At 35.6% G+C, this 19,414-nt stretch overlaps 1 protein-coding gene across 2 annotated transcripts in view; it reads left to right on the top strand.

The window, feature by feature from the left end:
• Positions 1-19,414, top strand: part of EDIL3 (EGF like repeats and discoidin domains 3) — a 484,817-nt gene that overhangs the window by 427,298 nt on the left and 38,105 nt on the right. For both annotated transcript variants that reach the window (XM_061424341.1, XM_061424340.1), the window contains one exon: positions 2,246-2,401. In XM_061424341.1, the coding sequence (XP_061280325.1) occupies positions 2,246-2,401 (156 nt within the window). The remainder of the gene's footprint in view (positions 1-2,245; positions 2,402-19,414) is intronic.

Genomic DNA, 19,414 nt, shown 5'->3' with positions numbered 1-19,414 from the left:
TTGTGCAATTTGAGCCTGATGTCATTAATGAATGTTCCAAAAAGTGGGCAAAAAGCCCATGTGAATTTTTAGAAATATATTCCTAAACCAGGAAACACTGGGAACTTTTTCATATCCTTCTTGGTAAGCATCTATGTCACTAAATATGGTCTATTCAGTGCATTCTCCTTAGTCCCCTCTTCTTAGCCATGGCCTTTGTCTGACCCATGACTGTCTATTTGTGGCTCTATACATCTCTCAGAATGCAGAAACTGAAATAGAAACAGGAGGTCAGAGTGGTTGAAAGCCACTGAGGTCACACGTGGAATGATGACAGTTGAAGAAGATAAGATCAAGGATGTGCCACAGTACTTAGTCATAGGAAGCAGGAAGAAGTAGTAGGCTATTGTAGGAATATAGGAAGCTATAGATCAAAGAACATTAAGACAACAAATGGTAAAGGTCTTATAAGAATTGTCCACATGGAAACAAAGTTTCCTATAATTTTTCTGTTAATTAGCATCATAAGATATAAGAAGAGATGCATGAAATAGAGAACAAAAAGGGGAAAACTAAACTATTCAGTGTTATGTAGTCTTCTTTGATGAAAATCACCCCTATCTTTTACATTTCAGTGTTGCATTTGAAGACTTTAATGTTTACTAAGTCACAATGAGTCTTAAGCCCTTTAATAAATATTTTGCAACAGTGAACACATTATGAGTACAGATCCCACATGCCATCGAAGCATATTTTAATTCTCTCTCATTTTTAAAGAACACTTGACTTCCTCAACAGTTTTAGGATTGTAACTTTCTAAAAGATGATTTTCAGTGGACAGTGATTACTATTTGTTGTCGTTCAGTTACTAAGTTGTGTCCAACTCTTTACAACCCCATGAGCTGTAGCAGTCCAGGCTCTTCTGTCCTACCCTATCTCCTGGAGTTTGCTCAGATTCACATCTATTGAGTCAGTGATGCCATCCAACCATCTCATACTCTGCCACCCTCCTCTCCTTTTGCCTTCAATCTTCCCCAGCATCACGGTCTTTTCCAGTGAATCGGCTCTTCCCAGCTCTTCCCGTCAGGTGGCCAAAGTATTAGAGCTTCAGCGTTAGCAACAGTCCTCCCAATGAATAGTCAGGGTTGATTTCCTTTAGGATTTACTGGTTTGATCCCCGCACAAGTCCGAGGGACTCTCAAGAGTCTTCTCTAGCACCACAATTCAAAAACACCAGTTCTTTAGCACTTAGCCTTCTTTATGGACCGACTCTCACATTCGTACGGGACTCCTGGAAAAACCATTAGCTTTGACAATATGGGCCTTTGTGACTTCTCTGCTTTTTAATATGCTGTCTAGGTTTGTCATAGCCTTCCTTCCAAGGAGCAAATGTCTTTTAACTGCATGTCTGCAGTCACCATCTGTAGTGGTTTTGGCGTCCAAGAAACTAAAATCTGTCACTCCTACTTTTTCCCCTTCTATTTGCCATGAAGTGATAGGACTGGGTGCCATGATCTTAAGTTTTTCAAGTATTGACTCTTAAGCCAGCTTTTTCACTCTCCTCTTTTCACCCTCACCAAGAGACTCTTTAGCTCCTCTTTGCTTTCTACCATTAGAGTGATATCATCTGCATTATGAGGATGCTGATATTTCTCCTGGTAATCTTGATTCCAGTTTGTCATTTATCCAGCCTGGCATTTCACATGATTGCTATTATTAAGTTATTTATTACTGAACCAATTAAAATTCGTGGAAATGGGGTTGATTTTTTTTTTAAGTTTAATTATAAAACATCAAATATTTTGTGATGTGATCACAACTACAATTTTATTTTTATTATTACTGAAGTGACCAACTACAATTTTGTGTTTATTATTACTGAAGTGTCCAGTAAAGTCAGAAAATTGAATTATAAGCACAAACTCTGAGAGAAAATGATCAATCTCAAGAAGGTCAGCCTTGCCAGTTTTGTACTATCTCAGTTACACAAAAACCACATGCTAGATGAATCAACGTAATATAAAATTAAATGGTAGAATGAAATGACTGCTCAGAGTAGTTGTTCAAATTTTAAACTAGTTTTACCCACTGGCATAATCAAAATTACAAGCCAATAATAGACTCAGTCATCTATTTCAAAATACAAATAATCAAGTGGATTTTTGGCTTTAGTATATATGTTTCTTAATCTCCTGAGTTCAAAAGAATTACAAATTTATGATAGACTCTATTGTGGCATTTAAATGATGTCTTTTCTTTTTTGTAGGTGGATCTTCTAGTCCCTACCAAAGTGACTGGCATTATCACACAAGGAGCTAAAGATTTTGGTCATGTGCAGTTTGTAGGCTCCTACAAACTAGCTTACAGCAATGATGGAGAACACTGGACCGTATACCAGGATGAAAAGCAAAGAAAAGATAAGGTAAGTCATTCTGGTGATTTGGGACATGCAGAAGTGGAGGAGCAAATTGTTTAACATTTTTAATTTCCTTGATTATTTTGATAATTAGGGATTGTAGAATTATAATTAGAAGTGAACAGATTTGATTACTAATTCATTGTTTCTCGTTCAGTTTCTTTGATTGTGTTTTAATTTGTAGATTTAATTTTTTGAGCCGTAAAATGTTTTAATATTAAAATAATCAACATATATTTGTGCACCTAAACTGCACCGTAAAGTCTCTAATTATTTTTCAAAAAGTTCTTAGTGTGTTGAACATCTTTTCATAGCATTTGATGGTCTGAATGTCTTTGGGACCTTGGAGAATGAAAGTGCTCAAGGAAACTATCAATAGTTAATTGGATCAGATGTTAAAATATGGCCTTACATTAATGAAATTGAATTTGTTGCTTAGAGTTTTTGTGCAAAGAAATATAGCTTTCTGAAAACATCAGTAGAAATGAAATATCTTAGTTCAGTGATGTGGGGGGAAATATAATACACTTTCATTCAAGTTCAGCATTTCTGTGTTAATAATGATTTTTTCCATTTTCTGTAACACCTTTATTTCCTGACTGTTGTTTGTTACCAATAAAAAGGTTGGGAATATCTTTCTCTCTTCAAATATCCAAGGTAGAAAATTTAATTTTCCCAGAAATACTAAGACCAGAGTGGCTGTTTCAATGGGTCTACAAAGTCTGAATTTAGTTAACAGGAAATTCATTTTAGGGGAGATGTGTTTTTAGTTTTAGATTACAAAAACCACAATTACTTACCTTTTAATATCTCAGAACATGCCCATTTAGCATCTCAGGATAGACACATTCACTTAACATCTCAGAAAACACACATATTTTGAGCTTTAACATCTCAGAAATCGGTGTATCTCAATATCACAATTTAATTGGAAGCTTATTATTTTCTAGAAGAATATAAAATAATGGCATGTTTTATAATCAGAGGCATCTTCAATTGAATGAATATTGAATATTTTGTAAAATGTCTTCAAATTTTTTATGTGTAGACAAATATCTGCTATAATTTATAACAAATAACTTTCAATTCCCATTTTCACCTTTTACAGTAGGCATTTTTATGTGTAAAGAGTGAAAATATATTCTGTAAGGTGTAATTTTTCATAAATTATGCAGTTCTTAAAATTATTTTTAAGGTAAGTGTTCTCATCTATAATCCATGCAATATTTACTGAAAAGCATATATCTGTAATATTAAAATCCTTATGTAGTCCGATTTAGGGAAGAGGTGTAAACCAATGTGCTCATGAAGTATTTCATTATCTCCATTTATATTAAGCATATGATTTAATTATTATTTGTGAGTAATTTTTTAATTTCATTAATTTATATATTGGACATATGTGTATGAATTCATTTTATTTCATTATCTCAGTCTAAAATGTACATAAAATTTTGGTGTCAAGTTGGCCAAGTAATTTGATAGTGTTGTTCAGGTTTCCTATATCCTTACTGATTTTCTATCTACTTGTACTATTAGTAACAGAGACAGTAATGTGAAAATCTTCAACCTTAATTGTTGATTTCTCTATTTCTCCTGGCAGTTATATTGGTATTTACTTCATGTATTTTGAAAGTCTATTTAAAAAAATATATGAATCATTAGGGTTGTAATGTGTTTTTAATCAAATAACTTTTATCATTAGAATAGGACCTTCCTAATTCCCCGTGGTATTTCTGCTTTGAAACCTGCTTTGCTTCTATCCGTAGGGATACTCTAGCTTCCTTTTGATTAGTACTGCATTGGTATATGTTTTTCTCCATCTTTTTGCTATTAACTATTTCTGCTTTGTATTTAAAATGCATTTTTTCTATCCAGTATAAGATTTTTTCCTTTTTTCCAATTCAACTATCTCTGCTTTTAAATGGAGCATTTAGACCATTTGTGCTTGATATGAGTATTGAAGTGATTGGGTTTAAATCTCATCTTCTTATTTATTTCCTATGTGTCTCATCTTTTCTTTCATTTTTTTTTCCTGTTTTCAGCCTTCTTTTGAATTAATTGAATTTTTTTAGTGATTCCATTGTGTTTCATTTGTTGACTTATTTGCCGTAACTTTTTTTTTTTTTAGTGATTGTTTTAGTTTGTAATATACATATAAATATGACAGCTGGCTAAACTCAGCCAATGTAACTGGTAGTTTTAAAATTAGATTTAGCTGTTCTGTTTTTAATATTATAGATTGGTACATTGAAGAAAAACCTTAATAAGTTCACTATTTATTACCAAAGGAAGCAACTAGCACCGGTAAACCAATGAACATAAGAATGCTGCAGTTACTGTCATAATAAAAACATACCTTATGTATAAGAAGGAAGTATAGGGCATAAACATCTCCATTCCTACAGAGAAAGCAATTTTATAAAATAAATGAGAAAATGGATTGCATGTGTTCTTTTAGCACTTGGAAATACAGGCATCTTACACACACACACACACCAATCAAAGTATGTTTTTATATTTATATGTATGTGTGTGTGTATATATATATATTTCCAAGTAGTTGTGTTTTGTGTTGGTATTACTATTAATACTAGGAAATTAAGTATAGTTTCATATATTTATAGAAGTGTTCTTTTTCTTCTTTCAAGAGGTCCTACACAACTCAGCAATTAACTTTTCTGAAGTTGAATAAACCATCTTCTCTTGATTCTTATTATTTGTATCTTGTTTTCTGTGGTTACTTGCCATAAGAGGAAAAGGTCTTCAATAAATTCATTTCTTACAAGTATAAATTCAACCACAAGCTTTCATTCAAATAAATATAATAAATGAATGTTTCACGGCAAAACATATGCCTGTGAAATGTTTTATATATGCACATTTCAAAGGAAATATTCACAAAAGTTACCTATCTTGTTTTCTGTTTTTACCCAACACTTCCTCTAATCAATTTTGGGGGCTATGGATGAGGAAATCTAATGTAGATCTAGAAACAGGATTAATGTCAGGAAAACAATGACAAGGAAAAATTATGTACATGTATAGAAAGAAAGAAAGTGAAGTCACTCAGTCGTGTCCTACTCTTTGCGACCCCATGGACTGCAGCCTACCAGGCTCCTCCGTCCATGGGATTTTCCAGGCAGGAGTACTGGAGTGGGCTTCCGTGGTGCCCCAGCTGGTAAAGAATCCACCTGTAATGCGAGTAGACCTGGGTTCAGTCCCTGGGTTGGGGAGATACCCTGGAGAAGGGAAAGGCTACCCACTCCAGTATTCTGGCCTGGAGAATTCCATGGACAGTCCATGGGGTCACAAAGATTTGGACATGACTAAGCGACTTTCAGTTCAATCAATTCGATGTATATGTATGCTGCTAAGTCACTTCAGTCCTGTCCCACTCTGCACAACCCCATAGATGGCAGCCCATCAGGCTCCCCCGTCCCTGGGATTCTCCAGGCAAGAACACTGGAGTGGGTTGCCATTTCCTTCTCCAATGCTTGCAAGTGAAAAGTGAAAGTGAAGTCGCTCACTCGTGTCCAATTCTTAGTCACCCCATGGACTGCAGCCCACCAGGCTCCTCCATCCATGGGATTTTCCAGGCAAGAGTACTGGAGTGGGGTGCCATTGCCTTCTCCTGTATATGTATAGGAGTATCTAAATATATGCATGAATGTGCCTGTGTATATATGTGTATGTGTGTACATATACAACAAAAGTTCCTTGCAGAAACAGAGATGCCTTGTTCTCATCATTAAAATGTCACTTTCTCATTACCTTCTCTGAGCTTTCTTAAGAATTGACTTTAGTATTCTATTTTTGAACAAAATTCTACATTAAATCTTTTGCTATGGAGCATGTGATAATACTTCTCTCAGTACAATCCCTACATTCTTATCAATATTTTTTCTTTCTAGTCTACAATATTTTCTAACATTTAATTTTGTATTTCTTTCCAACATGGATTCAGATTCTTTCATTTAAAAGTCAAATGTTCCTTTGCTCTCATGAAAGTGACATTTGTTTTTGTACTCTTGGAGCTGTTTTACTGCAAATTTTAGCAGGAAAATTGCAAAATTTGACAGACACTTTCTGTATTTAATTTTTAAGGTTAGAAGCCAAAATAACATAATAATAAATTTCAGGAAGAGTACTTCTATGGAAAAAGTAGAAATGAAAATTGGTTTTCTCAACCAATGTATTAGTCATAATATGGTTTTTAAGTAAACTTGAATTTACACCATGGGAGCTTTCTTCTTTGGGAGAAGGAAAAAATGCTGGTAATAGTCTATTTTGTCTCTCCCCTGAAATTACACTTTTTTTAAAAAACATAAGTTAAAAAACTTCAACTTCATTCTGGGTTTTCTGTAAAAGAAAATCCAAAACCCTGCTTTTTGTTGGTTCTTAAAAAGATGAATTCTGCATAGTCATCAAGAACTATTCTGCAACTTGGCGAACTCTCTAATTCAGTAGTTATCAAAATTTCCTGATTATAACACTCATGGGAGAGCTAGTTAAGAAACACAGTTTTCTGGGCTCTGCCTCATACTCTGCAGGGAGGCTCTGGGAATTTAAATGTTTACAGAAGCCTAAGCTAATTTAAATAATAAGCAAAGATGACTCTAATCAATACCAAAACTCAAATTAAGCTTTCAGAACTAAATGCAGTTTTGTATTTTTCTAATGAGAATGGAACTTATTCCTTAGGACTTTGTTTGGCCTTTAATTTGTCAGTAGAAATCAATATGAATTGGTGCTTCCAAAAGCAGGTTTAGATTTTGATATGTTTACCAGTTCTCTTACGAACACCAGAAAGTAACAGGTACTAGTTTTAAACAATTTTACATTTAAATATATTTAAGCAGTTAGGAATACAGATTTTGTGGGAAAGCATCTAGAAGAATGTGAAATATATGTTCTGCAATTATTGTCACCTCCATGCCATATGTAAGGTGGCGGGGGGTGGATGTCTGAATATGACACAGTGGCTCAAAGAACTCTCAGCCTAATAAGGAACTCAGGAAAGATGGAAAAACTTTGATTCATTCAGCTTATTTTGAAGAACCAAAATACCCTCTACCCAGTGTATTATCTGATAAAACAACTCTAGGAAACAAGTAGCACAGATGTCCATTTCAAAAAGTTTGTGACTCTCCAATAGGAAGAAGAAAAAAAATTCCTGGTCCGTCCCTCTTGCCTTTCTTTTCTCAACTCAGTGTGAAAAAGAGAAGCAACAGCACAACAGTCCTTATTAATAAAGCCTGCAAATCTGTACCGGAGAGTATATTCAAATCCGAGAGTAATTACAAATGCCGCAGGGCATGCTCTCTTTCCTGCTGATGCTAGCACTCCCAGGTAGCTGGAATTAAATTTGAATACTTAAAGCCTTGAAAGTCCAGCTCATCAGTGAAGCAAACTGAAGAAGACATCATTCCCGCAGTCAGTACCCATGCTGCTCTTTTGAAATTTGATTTGGACCAGAAATTTAGAACCTGAAGAATGCCTAAATGCAACCAAAAGTGGAGTCCAGCTGCTTGCCACTGAAAAAAAAAAAAAAAAACAAACAGTAAAGAGGCAAAGCTGATGGAAAGGAAAGTTTGCTGTATTTTTAATGCTGGTCCAAAGGCCAACTCCTGCCCTGACAATCAGAGGACAAGAGCTTTTCTAGACTGAGGGAGGAGGCTACATGTAGAAACAATAGTCAGCTCTTGACAGTTGACTTGAAATTGGTCATTGGTGGCCTGACCAGCATCATCTTGATTATTTTAGGTACAGTTAATCTTCAGTTCTGCGTTTGGTTTGTTCTCATTTCCTTGAGGCCAATTCTTGGAATTGTGGCAGCTTATGTCATGGCTAGTGCGAGTTTCAGCATCTCAAAGACAGCTCATAAGATATAGCTCAATATTATCTATAGCCCTTGAGAAGGAACTAAAGGGCTATAATTAACGACAACGTTATTAGTATTTGGTCTCTTTTGACTGTTTCCCTTTGTTCCTGTATTGGTTCACCTCTGATTAAACTTAGTCTTGGGCTAAAGTTTTTCCACAGGAAAAAGCAGGCAGAGGACATGCGGAGTAAGGAAAAGAAGGTCCTGCTTCATTTCACTAGGAAGTAAATAAAAGGAATCCTCAGGGGCAATCAATGGGGAGGATGCTAGCAGGAGAAAATGAAAGGGGTGAATTAGTCTTTCAAGGAGGACCAGCTACATGTTTTGGAATAGCAAGATCAAGGGCAATCTCTCCATCTTGCATGGACACCCTTCGTCTCATTCATTCAGAGTCCTCTTGCTGTATTCAAACAAGGCAGGAAGGAAAAGAAAAGCTGATTTCCAGGAATTAATTGACTTCCCACAAAACACTTGAATTTAAAAATAGCAAGTGACTTGTGCCCCTATTTGCTAGAGATTCGTGATATAGACACAGTAGTGTACTTACTCAGGGATCTGGTGAGTGACTTAATTGGAAGTTAAAGAGACAAGGATATAGTTTCAGCGTTGTCTGAATTTAAGGACAGTGTTATTTAAATAAACACCATCTGGTATCAGCTGTTATTTACAATTTTATCTGCTTTCTTGCCTTGTTGTAATTCAATATTATGGGACCCAACTACTATATAGTTGGTATAAAGAATACAAAATTGCCTATGTTCACATAAATGGGGGTGTTATAGGATTTTGAAACTTAGGACACCACCTGAGAATATTCAAATTCTGGCAGAATATAAAGTTCAATGATGAGCTCACACTTTTAAATTTTAAATTGTATTAAATATCTCTGCCCAGAAGTAGATGTAGATCAGTTCAGTTCAGTCGCTCAGTCATGTCCGACTCTTTGCAACCCCATGAATCACAGCACGCCAGGCCTCCCTGTCCATCACCAACTCCCGGAGTTCACCCAAACTCATGTCCATCGAGTCAGTGATGCCATCCAGCCATCTCATCCTGTCGTCCCCTTCTCCTCCTGCCCCCAATCCCTCCCAGCATCAGGGTCCTTTGCAATGAGTCAACTCTTCGCATCAGGTGGCCAAAGTACTGGAGTTTCAGCTTCAGCATCAGTCCTTCCAATGAACACCCAGGACTGATCTCCTTTAGGATAGACTGGTTAGATCTCCTTGCAGTCCAAGGGACTCTCAAGAATCTTCTCCAATACCACAGTTCAAAAGCATCAATTCTTCGGTGCTCAGCTTTCTTCACAGTCCAACTCTCACATCCATACATGGCCACTGGAAAAACCATAGCCTTGACTAGACGAACCTTTGTTGGCAAAGTAATGTCTCTGCTTTTGAATATGCTGTCTAGGTTGGTCATAACTTTCCTTCCAAGGAGTAAGTGTCTTTTAATTTCATGGCTGCAGTCACCATCTGCAGTGATTTTGGAGACCAAAAAAATAAAGTCTGACACTGTTTCCCCATCTATTTCCCATGAAGTGATGGGACCAGATGCTATAATCTTCGTTTTCTGAATGTTGAGCTTTAAGCCAACTTTTTCACTCTCTACTTTCACTTTCATCAAGGGGCTTTTGAGTTCCTCTTCACTTTTTGCCCTAAGGGTGGTGTCATCTGCGTATCTGAGGTTATTGATATTTCTCCTGGCAATCTTGATTCCAGCTTGTGCTTCTTCCAGCCCAGGGTTTCTCATGATGTACTCTGTATATAAGTTAAATAAGCAGGGTGACAATACACAGCCTTGATGTACTCCTTTTCCTATTTGGAACCAGTCTGTTGTTCCATGTCCAGTTCTAACTGTTGCTCCCTGACCTGCATGTAGATAGAGGGAGGTAATAGTTAATGTTACAATTCCAATTTTAACGCCATAAAAACTGCATGGAATTAAGGGGTTAAAAGATAAACAGTTCAGTTATTTCAACATATACACTAACTGTAAAATTCAAGGAAGCTCTGTAATTCCTTGTTGTTGTTGTTCATTCACAAAGTTGTGTCTGACTCTTTGTGACCCCATGAACTGCAGCACACCAGGCTTACCTGTCCTTCACCATCTTCCAGAGTTTGCTCAAACTTTGTCCACTGAGTTGGTGATGTCATCCAACCACCTCATCCTCTGTTGCCCCCTTCTACACCTGCCCTCAATCTTTCCCAGCATCAGGATCTTTTACAGTGATTCAGCTGTTCACATCAGATGGCCAAAGTATTGGAGTTTTGGCTTTAGCATCAATTCCTCCAGTGAATATTCAGGGTTGATTTTCTTTAGCATGGACACGACTGAAGCGACTTAGCAGCAGCAGTAGCAGCAGCAGTTTGTTCTCCTTGATGTTCAGGGGACTCTCAAGAGTCTTCTTCAGCACCAAAATTCAAAAGCATCAATTCTTTTGCACTCAGCCTTCATTATGGTCCAACTCTCACATCCATACATGACTACTGGAAAAATCATAGCTTTGACTATATGGATATTTGTCTTGTCAGCAAAGTGATTTCTCTGCTTTTTAATATGCTGTCTCGATTTGTCACACCTTTTCTTCCAAGGAGCAAGCATCTTTTAATTTTGTGGCTGCAGTCACTATCCACAGTAATGTTGGAGCCCAAGAAAATAAAACCAGATACCATTCCCACTTTTTCCTCTTCTGTTTGCCATGAAGTGATGTAATCTGATGCCATGATCTTAGATTTTGAATGTTGAGTTTTAAGCCTGCTTTTTTACTCTCCTTTTTCACCCTCATCAAGAGACTCTTTATTTCCTCTTCACTTTCTGCCATTAGAGTGGCATCATCTACATATCTGAGGTCATTGCTATTTTCCCCTGCAGTCTAGATTCCAGTTTGTGATTAATCCATCCTGGCATTTTGCATGATGTACTCTGTATATAAGTTAAATAGACAGAGTGACAATATACAGCCTTGATGTATTCCTTTCCCAGTTTTGAAGCAGTCTATTGTTCCATGTCTGGTTTTAACTGTTGCTTCTTGACCTGCATACAGGTTTCTCAGGAGACAGATCAGATGGTGTAGTATTCCCATCTCTTTAAGAATTTTCCAGTTTGTTGTGATCCACACAATAAAGGCTTTAGGATAGTCAATGAAGCAGAAATAAATGTTTTTCTAGAATTTCCTTGCTTTCTTTGTGATCCTTCAAATGTTGGCAATTTGATCTCTGGTTCTTCTACCTTTTCTAAATCAGCTTGCACATCTGGAAGTTCTTGGTTCATGAACTACTAAAGCCTAGGCTTCAAAATTGAGTATTACTTTGCTAGCATGTGAAACGAGCACAATTGTATAGTAATTTGAACATTCTTTGATGTCACCCTTCTTTGGTATTGGAATGAAAATTGACTTTTTCCAGTCCTGTGGCCACTGCTGAGTTTTCCAAATTTGATGGCTTATTGCTGGCAGCACTTTCACAGCATCATCTTTTAGGATTTGAGATGGCTGAGCTGGAATTCCATCACTTCCACTAGCTTTATTCTTAGTAATGCTTCCTAAGGCCCACTTGACTTCCCACTACATGATGTCTGGCTCTAGGTGAGTGTCCACACCATCGTGTTTATCTGGGTCATTAAGACCTTTTTTGTATAGTTCTTCTGTGTATCCTTGCCACCTCTTCTTAATTCCTTATGTGTATGTGATGTGTGCTCAGTCATGTCCGACTCTTTGTGACCCCATGGACTGTAGCCTTCCAGGCTCCTCTGTCCATAGGATTTTCCAGGCAAGAATACTGGAGTGGGTTGCCAATTCCTAATCCAGAGGTTCTTCCAGACCCAGGGATCAAACCTGAATCTCTTGTGCTTCCTGCATTGAGAGACAGATTCTTACCATTAGCACCACCTGGGAAACCCAATTCCTTATATAGCTTTTAAAAATCATGCCAAAAATATGGTATCCCTGTAAATTTTGCTTAGGTCACTGACCAAGAAGACCACATCTCAGAAAGCATTCCAGTAAAGAACTGATTCATCAAAGGGGATGTTGTTTGTAGAGCAAGATCTGCCTGTTGGATTGGAAAGGGCAGCCATAGTGAACAAATTTAAATTCAGAAAGTAGCATATTTTCACCAGTTAGCACTGTGAAAGCAGTTGTTCATGGTACATAAAGAACATAATGGGGACTCACTTAAAGTCAGTTGTGATGTGGGAGATTGGGGTCAGAAACAAGGCCAAAGCCCAGATGCAAGTCCAGAGGCAAAAGGGCTGGATCATCTGTAAAAAGACCTCTATTTCCATTTCCATGTTTAACGCAGGCTCCAGATGGTCTGCCTACTCCAAGATGTTTGTTCCTGAACCTAGGGTGATGTGAAGAGTTTAAGAGCAGAAGAGAAAGGAATAGGAAATGGGGCTTATGGGATGGAGGTGAACAGGGAGAGGGTTAGTTAGTAACTTAAAGAACTACAAGTGTACAGTCAAGTAACTACCTGTCTGTTAGAAGTAAAAGCCAAGCTGGAGTGACAGAGCAGCCACGGAGTAGTCACGAGCCAGTGTATCGTAAGGTGCTCGTTAATTTTGAAAAGACATTAGGTTTATTTGGAGACAGAATTAGAAACCTAACTGTCTTTCTTCATGGATCAATTTTGAAGTTGCAAAAAAAAACTGTTTTGTATGTCAGTTCACATTGTATAATATTAAAAACTAGCAATATAAAATATATGGTTAATTCTGGCCAGTGAAGTGTTTAAATATCTCAGAAGACATTTGGAGTTTTAATGTTCATTTAAAACAAAAAGGGAAAGCAGAGTGCTCCTCTAAGGACGTATCATCAGATAATAGAAGGGGAAAAAAAGCAATCAAACATCAGGTACAAGATCGATAAAACTCACCAATTTGGGAGTGGGCTAGAGGAGGAAAAACATCCCTGCCACTATGACTCATATTTAGTGACAGGTAACATCCCAGCACAGATGCTGGAGAACATCATTATCAGTTTATAGGGAAGTTTATAGGGAAAAGAGAAAACAATACCGAGAAATGCAGGAATGAGGAACGAATATGTTTGTTCTTTGTGTTAATTATATATGTCTCATGTATGTATAAAACTCAACTTCTTTATTTAAAAAAATTTAAAGTCTGAAACAATATAGTCTTTCTAGTCAACAGATGTTTCTGCATGAATAAAAACAAAAGGTGTGAAAAGCCAGGCAATATGTTATGTAGTTATTCAAGTAAAATGTTCATCAGTAAAAAATAATATTTTTTAATGATTACTGGCTTTATGGTCTTACTTATCCCAATACTCAAATACCATACAACTTAAAATTTCATGATTTTTGTCTTTCTAATCCACCATCACTCACCAAAAATTAATAAAAATTTCCTCACTGAAAATTCTGAATATCTCATAGTCATGTTTGACTTCTGTATTATGAGGCACAGTTGCATAAGAAAGATATTTTTTAATGGAAAAGAATTACTTTTTGTTTAGTTCATTCTTGGATTACTACTGTGAGGACTATCAAATGTTAGACCAACTATGAGCCTATGCATCAGTTAAAAAATTAAAATAATGGATTGCAGCCATTAAGCCAGAAAGAAAAACACCAATACAGTATACTAACGCATATATATGGAATTTAGAAAGATGGTAACAATAACCCTGTATACAAGACAGCAAAAGAGACACTGATGTATAGAACAGTCTTTTGGACTCTGTGGGAAAGGGAGAGGGTGGGATGATTTGGGAGAATGGCATTGAAACATGTATAATATCATATATGAAACGAGTCACCAGTCCAGATCCGATGCATGATAATGGATGCTTGGGGCTGGTGCACTGGGACAACCCAGAGGGATGGTATGGGGAGGGAGGAGGGAGGAGGGTCCAGGATGGGGAACACATGTATACCTGTGGTGGATGCATGTTGATATATGGCAAAACCAATACAATATTGTAAAGTTAAAAAATAAAATAAAATTTAAAAAAATTAAAATAAATTTTAATTTAAAAAATAAATACAGGAAAAAATATTAAGACATAAAAATATATATATATTTTAAAATTTCACATGTACAACATAGTGATTTGATTTTTTATAGATTATACTCCATTTTAAGTTATTAAAAATATTGGCTATGTTCCCGGTGCTATAAAAAATATTCTTGTATCTTATTTTTAATCTAATTTTTTTATATTTACATACACTATTTTTTATATTCTTTTCCATCATGGTCTATGACAGGATATTGAATATAGTTCCCTGTGCTCTGTAGTGGGACCATGCTGTGTATCCATCCATTCTATATACAATAGTTTGCATCTGCTAACTCCAAACTCCCAATGCAAATCCCTACCATAGGGCCCTCCCCCTCGACAAATATGTTTGTTCTCTATGTCTATGAGACTGTTTCTATTTTGTAGATAGGTTCCTTTGTGTCATAGTTTAGATTCCACATAAAAGTGATATCAAAGATGTCTTTCTTACTCTGACTTACTTCACTTAGTATGATCATCTCTAGGTTCATCTATGTTGCTGAAAACGGTACTATTTCATTCTTTTTCATGGCTGAGTAATATTCTGTTGCTCAGTAATATTCCACATATATATACTATATATTCCAGTAATATTCCATATATATAATATATATTCCAGTAATACTCCATATATATAATATATATTCCAGTAATATTGCATATATATGGGTGTGTGTGAAACACCTTTTCCATTCCTCTGCCGGTGAACACAGCTTTTTCCCTGTCTTGGCTATTGTGAATAGTGTTGCTATGAACATAGTGGTGCATGTAACTCTTTGAATTAGAGTTTTGTCTGGATATATGCCCAGGTGTGGAGTTGATGGATTGTATGGCAACTCTATTTTTAGTTTTTTGAGTAATCTCCATAATGTCCTCCATAGTGGCTGCACCAACACACATTCCCACTAACAGCATGGGAGAGTTCCATTTTCTCCACACTCTCTCCAACATTTTTATTTGTAGATGTTTTAATGGTTTTGATTTGCTTTTTGCTAATAAATAGCAGTGTTGAACATCTCTTGTGCATGCTAGCCATGTGTATGTCTTATTTGGAGATGTATCTCTTTAGGTTTTCTGCCCATTTTTCTATTAGGTTGTTTATATTTTTGTTATTCAATTATATATTTTGGAAATTAATCCTTTGTTGGTTGCATCATTTGTAAATATTTTCTCCTAGTCTGTAGATTGTCTTTTCATTTTGTTTATCCTTTCCTTTGCTGTGCAAAAGCTTTTAAATTTTATTAGGTTCCCATTTGTTTATTTTTGTCTAATTATATTGCCTTGAGAAACTGACATAAGAACAGTTTATGTCAGAGAATATATATTCTCTGCTAGGAATTTTATGCTGTCATGTCTCATATTTAAGTCTTTAAGCCATTTCAACTTTATTTTTATGTATGGTTTGGAGGGTATGTTCTAACTTCACTGATTTAATGTGGCTGTCCAGCTTTCCCAAAATCACTTGCTAAAGAGAACAGTCTTTTCACCATTGTATATTCTGGCCTCCCTTGTCAAAGATTAATTAACCATAGGTGTGTGGGTTTATTTCTAGGCTCTCTATTCTGTTCCATTGACCCATATGTTAATTTTGTGTCAAAATCATGCTGATTTTATTACTGTTTTTGAGTAGCTTTGTAGTATTGTCTGAAGTCTGGTTGGGGTTATGCCTCCTGCTTTGTTCTGTTTCCTCAAGATTGCTTTAGCAATTCTGTGTCTTTTATGGTTCCATATAAATTTTAGGATTATTTGTTCTAGCTCTGCAAAAAATGTCATGGGTAATTTGATATGGAGCACATTAAATCCATAAATAGCTTTGGATAGTATGGCCATTTTAACAAAATTAATTCTTCCAATTCAAGAGCATAGGATATTTTTCCATTTCTTTGAATCATCTCCAATTTTTTATAAATGTTTTATATTTCTTAGCATATAAGTCTTTCACCTTCTTGATCAGGTTTATTCAAATTATTTTATTTTTTTGCATATGATTTTAAAAGGGTTTTTTTTTTTATATTTCCTTTCAGATTATTGTAAAGAATTGCAATAGACTGCTGTATGTTAATCTTGTATCTTTCTACCTGGCTGAATTCACTTATCAATTCTAGTAGTTTTTGTGTGGAGTCCTTATGGTTTTCTATATACAGTATCATATTTCATCTGCATAAAAAGACACTTTTACCTCTTCCTTTCCAATTTAGATCCCTTTTACTTTTTTCTTGACTGTTTTCTGTGGCTAGGACTTCCAATACTATGTTGAATAGAAGTGGTGAGAGTGAGCATTCATGTCTTATTCAAGATTTTAGCAGGAAAGCTTTCAGTTTCATCAAGGTATTATATTGGTGGTGGGTTTGTCATAAAGAGCTTTTATTAGGTTGAGATAAGGTTCCCACTATACCCACTTTAGTAAGAGTTTCTATGATGAACAGATGATGAATTTTATCAAATGCTTTTTCTGTACCTATTGAAATGATCATGTGGTTTTTGTTTTTACTTTTATTGATGTGGTATATCACATTAATTTGTATATCTTGAACCATCCTTGTGAACCGGGGATGAATCCAACTTGGTCATGGCATATAATCTTTTTTATGTGTTATTGGATTCAGTTTGCTAATAGTTTTATTGAGAATTTTACATCTATATTCATCAAAGATATTGGCATGTAATTTGAGTTTTTGGTAATGTCTGTCTGGTTTTGGTATCGGGATGATGGTGGCTTCATAGAATGTCTTTGGGAATGTTTCCTCCACTTCCTCATCAGTCTTTTGGAAGACTTTTGAGAAAGATCAGCATAAATTATTTGTATATTTGGTAGAATTTGCCTGTGAAATCATCTGGTCCTGGACTTTTAATTTTAGGGAGTTTTTAATTACAGATTCTAGTTTACTTCTAGCTATCAGTCTGTTCACTTTATCGGTTTCTTCTTGATTCAGTTCTGATGGAGTGTATGTTTCTAAAATCTTGTATATTTCTTCTGGATTGTCAAATTTGTTCTCATATAAATTGTCCATTGTATTCTCTTTTTTTGTTGTTTATTTGTTTGCATTCCTGTGGTATCAGTCCTTATTTCTCCTTTTTCATTTCCTATTTTGTTTATTTGGGTTATTTCTTTTCTTATTAGTGAGACTCACCAGAACTTTGCCAATTTTGTTTACCCTTTCAAAGAACCAGTTCTTGTTTTTATTGATTTTTTCTGTTGGTTTTTAAATCTCTATTTATTTCTCTCTGATCTTTATTATTGCCTTCTTTCTGCTGACTTTAAGTTTCGTTTGTCCTTTTTCTAATTCTTTTAGGTGATATGTTGGGTTGTTTACTTAAGTTTTTCTTGTTTTTTGAAGAAGTCCTCTATCACTATGAAATTCCCTCCTAGAAACTGCTTTTGCTGCATCCTATAGATTGTGTATGATTGTGTTTTCATTGTTATTTGTAAGACATAAACATTATTTTTTGGAGGAGAGGCAAAAGGCAAACTGTTTTTGAGTGCTGTGAATTTACTAAATTTCAACAAAAGAAAAAATATATGTGTTGAATGGTGATAGGTTCCCAATAGAATGGTCAAGGCCATCAAACTTTAATAAATTGTTAAAAATTCATGTATTATTATTCATAAAAAGGTGATGAACCTGATTAAAACAAGAGAACCTAACTGCGAAAAATTTTTTATTATTTTTTACTAGAAAAATTACAAAATTCTATTTAATATGAATCTGGTAGTTTTCATTCCTCCTACTATGAAAATGAGTACTTGATCAATATAAGACAGAAACCATGTCATTATTTTGGTTGTGAGGACTATGCATTGACCTTTGACTAAAATACAGCAAAAATATGAATCCATTTCATTTCTAAATAATTACCAAACAATGAATATTGAAGGTAATAATTCCTCAGGGACACTGTACACAATGCACATGCCAGTTTCCTAGCCTCCATCACACCATCAACTACAATATGTCGAGCAACTAAGTCTCTAATCCTTTTAAAATGAATTAACATTTATGTCTATTTTGTCATAGTTTAAATCTGACAGAGAATAAACAATACCTGCTACAGGTCTATGTTTATGGGAAACCATAAAAGAATTTCTGACTCTACCACCACCCTATAAAAGGACCCATTTGGCAGTGACTCTCATGTACTTCCTTTTGTTAGAACTCAAAGAGAAAACATACTAATATGTACTGTGCACTCTTGAGATGCATGTCTGTGCAAAACCCCTTGGGGTCTTTATTAAAGAGGCAATGCATTTCTCATCATTAAAAGCTTCTGATATAATCTGAGGCACAAAACTGATTTAAATATATCTTTAAAAAATAAAAGATTAATCCAGGAATTATACCTGCATGAAAGGGCATTCCTCCCACATTTTCTATAACTGTGAACAGATCGCTATACCCCAAGAGACCAAACATAGGAATTAATTTCCTACTTTCCAATAAAACTAGAAGCAAAATTAATTTCATACAGATAAATGAAATGTTAATAATAAAAGGCATTCCTCCTGAGTGAGTAAAAATGTTACTTTTACATACAATATTGTACCATTTTTTCTTCTTTTTGATAGTTCATCACTATAATAGCAAAGTTGACTTTCCTTCCTAATATCGAATATATTTTTAATAATCAGTAAACCCTTACATCACTGAGATAAAAAGACTCGGGAGTCAGTTCAGATCAAAACAGAGTTTGTATCTGCTCAACTCAGGGCCAGGATTCCCTGGGTTGCCAGATTTAGCAAATAAAATACAGGGGCTTCCCTGGTGGCTCGGACGGTAAAGAATCTGCCTGCAGTGCAGGAGACCCAGGTTGGAAGTTAGACAACAGGGCATCTGTTAATTAGCATTTCAGATAAACAGTGCAATTTTAGTATAAGTATATCCCATAATTTATATCTTGCAGCCTTGTCTCCATTAAAGATCTTCCAATTTCTCAGCTAGACCAGATGGTCTCCTGAGAATACACAGAAGAGAGGAGAAAGGAAAAGGCCTTATTTCTGTGCCTAAACACACATGCACCCACACACAAACCACACCTCACCCACACCCACACTCTGCTTCAGCTCTGAGATTCCCCTCTGCCACCTCCTCATCCATATCCAGGATTATCTTCTCCTTCT

Source organism: Bos javanicus, chromosome 7 (genome assembly GCF_032452875.1).
Source record: "Bos javanicus breed banteng chromosome 7, ARS-OSU_banteng_1.0, whole genome shotgun sequence".
Taxonomy (NCBI): Eukaryota; Metazoa; Chordata; class Mammalia; order Artiodactyla; family Bovidae; genus Bos; species Bos javanicus.
Note: the sequence above shows the minus strand (reverse complement) of the source record. Positions and strands in the feature narration are given on the sequence as shown.